Below are 5,036 nucleotides of genomic sequence, written 5' to 3'. Positions count from 1 at the left end.
AGGCCCCGCTTGGCTCCGCAGCCCCGGATGCTGCATGACTTCATCCTTCCGCCGGCTACCCTGCTGAGCTAGGGCCGGTCCGGCAGCTAGCCCGCCGCCCGCGCCCCGCTGCAGTCCCGCGCCCGCCCCGCGCCCGCCATGTCCGAGATCTTGCCCTACAGCGAGGACAAGATGGGCCGCTTCGGCGCAGACCCCGAGGGCTCCGATCTCTCCTTCAGCTGCCGCCTGCAGGACACCAACTCCTTCTTCGCAGGCAACCAGGCCAAGCGACCCCCTAAGCTGGGCCAGATTGGCCGAGCCAAGCGAGGTACGCGGCCCGGGCCCAGAGTCGCCGCCTGACCCAGAAACCCTTCGCCGGGCGCCCCTCGGCTGCCGTTCCCCGCCGAGTGCCCGCAGCTCTTGCCGCAGACCAGCGCAGCCAGCCGCTCTCGGGCTGGGGTTTGGGGGGGTCCCTGCTGCAGTGTTGTGTCCCCCTCTTCCCCTCTCCTGGGAACACGGTGCCCCGGATTCGATGTTCGCCACCTCTGGAAGCAGAGTCCTGGCACCTGGCGAGGGGGAAGGGCCGGTAGGAGCATTTGGGGCTGCTTGCAAGTGGGAACACGAGGTGACAAGCCAATTCTTAGGGTTACATACTGAGTCGATGGATACTACGAAGAACCTTCGGGTTGAGAGGGGCGTCCAACTGGAGGGCAGGAGGCCGGGGCTCGCTTGTCCTGCTTGTTTGCATGGGGAGGGACATTCTGTTGGTGCCAAGATTGGAAGAGGGGTTCAAGGGGCAAGAGGTTGCACGAACTCGATATTCCGTTTGAGCTCCAATTTGAGGAGGGGGTTCTGTTGAAGTTAGGGCTGAAGAGGGGGAGTCCATGAACAAGTGGTCTCTGATCAGCTCAGAGGAAGATTCAGGAAGCGGGAGGGCTGGTACTGGGTGGGAGAATAGCTGGAGTCTGGAAGAGGGGCGTTCCGCCTTAGGGAGGGGAGGGGTCTGTGGGAGAGGCTCGGCAGCAGGTTGGGTCGGCAGTAGAGTTCAGATGAGGGAAGACACCATGGCACAGGTTTCCGAGGGGCGTCTCTGGGCCATGGGCAGTAGCCGCGCTGGGTGCTAGGACTCGGGCCCATTGTCACTGCCGCCCCCCGAGGCCGCGGGGCTGACGCGCTTTCTTCCTGCGCAGTGGTGATCGAGGATGACCGGATAGACGACGTGCTGAAGGGGATGGGGGAGAAGCCGCCGTCCGGAGTGTAGACACGCCGGCTCGGGCGGCGGGCTCCGGGCCCAGCCTCGCAGCGGCCAGGAGCGCGGGCCGGCGATGCGGCTGTCGGCGCCCCCCGCCCCGGCCCAAGCGCCCGCGGGCGGGGGCTGCAGGGCCGCGCCGCCGCCGCCGCCAGGCACTCCGGAGCTGTCCGCTTCAGCACCACGGCGGCTGCGGTAGCGGCGGCGCGGACCAGCCAGGAGCCCGCCGCCGCGCTCATGCACTTTAGAACCTCGGGCCGCAGCCCCATCCCACACGACGGAACGGACAGAGACCCGCGGCCCCCAGTCCCCGGCCCCCCCCCTCCCGCACGGCTCCCCTGCCCCGCCCCCCTACGGCCAGTCTGGTCTGCGGACCCGGCGGCCGCAGGTGTCGGATCGCGCGCGGCCAGGGATGTTTGGCTGCGCATTTGCATGAGCTTTCACCCACCGGAGCCCAGTCCTCCGGGGCCGTTCCTCACCCCCACCCCTGTCTGGCGTGACCCCAGCCTCAGCCTCTTTCTAAGGGACTTCCTCGGCACATTTGTATTTTTATATCCGACTCTTTGTTTACTGGCTCTGCTCATGGTTCTGCCCTCCCCTCAGTCTCGGCCACACTCTTCTGCGCCTGGCGGATAGGATGGGTGTTGAGGCTGGGGTAGGACAAGCCCCCAACATGGTTATCAACCACATGTCCAGTCTGCCCAGGCCTGACCCCAGGAGGTTCTCTGGCAGACTTTTTCTTCCCAAGGTATCATCACCTTCCAAGGGCCCAGATCTGATTTTACCTTGGGCCCCTGCATCTTGCCCCTGGGAACCCAAATGGGAACTGCTCTGCACCTTTGGATGACATCTGTGGCCCTAGAGATGTTCTCAACCCAGGGGTGCCCTTTGTAAATGTTCCTCCATCCTCACTGTACCAGGAGTGTGTGAATAAACACAGACCTCCCTGTGTGTGTGTGGCCACTGCTTAGGTCTGTTCAGGAGCCAGGCCAAAATGGGAGGAGGGCAGAGCTTGGGACTCTCAGGGGCATGTTGCTGGTGGGGAGGGTTGCCAAGTGAAGACAGACAGGCCAGCCAGGCTTGGGAACATCAGTGCAACATGGCCTCCTTGGGTACAGGTACAACCCAAACAGGATAGATCACCAGTGTTAGAGCTGCAGTTGGAGACGGAAGCAAAAGGCAATCTAGATTCAAAGTCTGCAGCTTCCTGTGAATAAGTCCAGCTTAGATGAGAATCAGTAACAGGCAGCAGGGAGGGAAGTCTCTGAGGCCGGCTGGTGTGCAGAGGGGTTACGATGAGCTTTCTCTCAGGGGATGATTCATTGGTGGTTCAATGTGGTGGCAGAGGAGGTTAGGGAATCCAGAAGAGATCTGAGGAACCCAAGAAGGAAGCAAGAAACCTAGGAGCTGGAATCTAGTTGGATGGGCTATATTGGTTCATGTGGGTTTGCTCTCCCCTTCTGTCTTAGACATGAGGTCTCTAGGAAATGAGCATCTTGGCTCCAACCTTGAGCCCTGAGTTAGGAATTCCAACTACATGAGAAGCCAGGGCAGAAATGGCAGGAAGAGCTGGAGGACCACACTTCAGGCCTCACAGCTGAATGGCACTAAGGAAATCCTCATGATCTGAGTCCTGAAGGAAGCAGGGTGAGGCAGGAGGTCTAGGGGGTGAGAGGATCTGGGACCCCAGGGCCAGCTGGGCCACATTGAGTTCCCCACCCTTGTGCATAAGATAGAGATGAAAGTGGAAACCACTGCCATAGGTTGCATGCCTCAGGGACCAGCCATAATGGGGTTGGGCATAGTGTCTGGTCCGAAAGTGGGGGGCAGCAGAGGTCATTGACATGAACCGGCCCCCAGGGACCAGCACCCGGCTAACCTGCAAGACAGACAGAGAAGCCATTGGTGAGAAGTCGATCTGAAGGTTCTCAAAGGTCAGTGCTACTCCATAAGCCCTCCCTAGTCACACGTCAGGTGCTACCCTACATCCAGTAGTTCAGGCTTTTCATGGCAAAGAGTAAGCCACCTTTTCTTCCCCTAGGCATTCCATGGGGGTAGAGCTATATTCCAGATAGGCAGGAGCAGGCACTCTATTTTCCCACCACCTTCTCACCTGCCCAGTCTGCATGACCTCTCTGGAACCTGGCTGCTGCTTCATCCCTAGAGCAACCCAGTAGCCAAACATCAGTCTTTGAGTCTGGCCATTTCAGGCCCCTCTAATCCTGACCCAGCTTAACCACCCCTCTTCCTCAGAGAACCACACTCATGAGGGTGGCCCACTACCTGCTCCAAACCATGCTTTCTTCCGACTTCTGAGTTTTTCCAATTTCCTGAAACTTCAACACCTCACCCCCACCTCTTGATCTGCCCTTCTCTCTGCTCCCTCACCTCACTCAAAACCTCATCCACAGTATGGACACCTTCAGAGGACACAGCCCAGGGATCCTGTTCCCCAGCCAGCAGGGCATCCAGCATGCCCTTCTCAAGCACCACATCAAAGGAGCCACTGGGGAAGTTCAGGGCCCGCACGTCCATGGTCTCCCAGCGCAGCCTGGGCACATGAGCATAGCGAGCCTGCATGGCAGCCACCACTACTGATGAGTAGTCCACACTGGTCACATCAGGGAAGCCTCCAAGGAATAGCTCGTAGCTCAGGGCACTGTTCCCACAACCTGGGATGGGAAGGGGTAGATGGCAAAAGAGCTAGGTTAGCTTTGGTTCTCATTTCCCCCGATTCTCCACTCACTCAGCCCATCTTCTCTCAGTCCAAACCCTCCAATACTGAGAAGAGGTGGCACAGTGCAAAAAAGAGCAGAGCCCTGGAATCACACAGACCTGGACACAAACTCCAACTCTATCCTTTCTAGCTGTATGGACTAGGGCAAGTTGTTTAAATAGTAGGGACTTGGATTTCCTATTCAGAAAAATGAAGATAACAATACCTAGCCTACATGCAGGATGGGATGCACTAAATTTAAGAATTAAAAACAGCTGGAGAGCAGATGAGGGTGCTCTGAACTTAGAAGTTCAAAGATCTGGATTCTGATATCCCTAGTCACACAACCATGGCAAATCATTCAACTCTTTGAACATCAATTTCCTCAAACTGAAAATGGGGATAATATTGGCATCATTAGGATCATCATCATATTATTAGGAAAATATTATTATTAGGATAATATTAATATTATCTTAATCTCTAACCTCTTACACAACCTTGAAATTTATCAACCCAGGGAAGGCTTCATGGTAGGGGTTATTCTACTTTATTTTCCAAGGCAGAAGAAATAAGCAAAGGAGAAATGAGGGGGTACCAACAGTGGAGCTGACCCCTTGTAATTCTTAATATATGTACTACACACTACATACTGGGCTCTGCTGATGACTGACAGTCTCTGCCCTCAAGGAGCTCATGCTCCTTTGTTCTTGTGGGAAGAACAAATGTGTAATCAAGCAGCTGCCACATAACATGATGAGTGTTTCAACAGGGACAGGCTATGAGAGCACAGAGGAATGCCCTGACCCCACCTCAGGACAACCAAGAAGAGATTTGAAAAACAGTTTTGACAACTTCCAACATTGTGGTAATTAGTGCCTGAAATGCAGTAACAAAGGGTGCAAGGCCAAGTCAGAGAAGGGGTGGAGGTTAGAAGAGCATAGCAAGCCTGCATGGCAGCCACCACTCGGGCTCGGTGCCTGTGGCTCAAGTGGCTAAGGTGCTAGCCACATACACCTAAGGTGGCAGGTTCAAATCCAGCCCAGGCCCACCAAACAATAGTGATGGTTACAACCCAAAAAAAAAAAAAAA

At 56.3% G+C, this 5,036-nt stretch overlaps 2 protein-coding genes across 3 annotated transcripts in view; one reads left to right on the top strand and one right to left on the bottom strand.

Moving 5' to 3' along the window:
• ECE2 (endothelin converting enzyme 2) overlaps nucleotides 1-5,036 on the bottom strand; it is a 38,549-nt gene that overhangs the window by 26,394 nt on the left and 7,119 nt on the right. The window contains exons 2-3 of one of the 2 annotated variants that reach the window (XM_003802854.2): nucleotides 3,617-3,900; nucleotides 2,636-3,107 (exon numbers count right to left, since the gene is read on the bottom strand). In XM_003802854.2, coding sequence (XP_003802902.1) covers nucleotides 2,820-3,107; nucleotides 3,617-3,900 — 572 coding nt within the window. In that variant the 3' untranslated portion in view covers nucleotides 2,636-2,819. Of the gene's footprint in view, nucleotides 1-2,635; nucleotides 3,108-3,616; nucleotides 3,901-5,036 lie in introns of those variants that run through there. The other variant, XM_012813428.2, reaches the window with a different exon arrangement.
• Nucleotides 55-1,289, top strand: CAMK2N2 (calcium/calmodulin dependent protein kinase II inhibitor 2). The gene is made up of 2 exons (XM_003802855.3): nucleotides 55-307; nucleotides 1,170-1,289. Exons 1-2 carry the CDS (start codon nucleotides 139-141, stop codon nucleotides 1,238-1,240), a joined length of 240 nt encoding a protein of 79 aa, XP_003802903.1. The 5' UTR covers nucleotides 55-138; the 3' UTR covers nucleotides 1,241-1,289.

The sequence above is a fragment of the Otolemur garnettii genome, unplaced genomic scaffold (assembly GCF_000181295.1).
Source record: "Otolemur garnettii isolate 467f Iridium unplaced genomic scaffold, OtoGar3 scaffold00263, whole genome shotgun sequence".
Taxonomy (NCBI): Eukaryota; Metazoa; Chordata; class Mammalia; order Primates; family Galagidae; genus Otolemur; species Otolemur garnettii.
This window is presented reverse-complemented; position numbering and strand designations above follow the sequence as displayed.

Excerpts from the sequence above, each read along its gene's own strand:
- CAMK2N2 (XM_003802855.3), top strand. The coding sequence starts at position 139 with ATGTCCGAGATCTTGCCCTACAGCGAGGACAAGATGGGCCGCTTCGGC. Across the intron at positions 308-1,169 it reads GATTGGCCGAGCCAAGCGAG|TGGTGATCGAGGATGACCGG; the intron begins GTACGCGGCCCG and ends CTTCCTGCGCAG.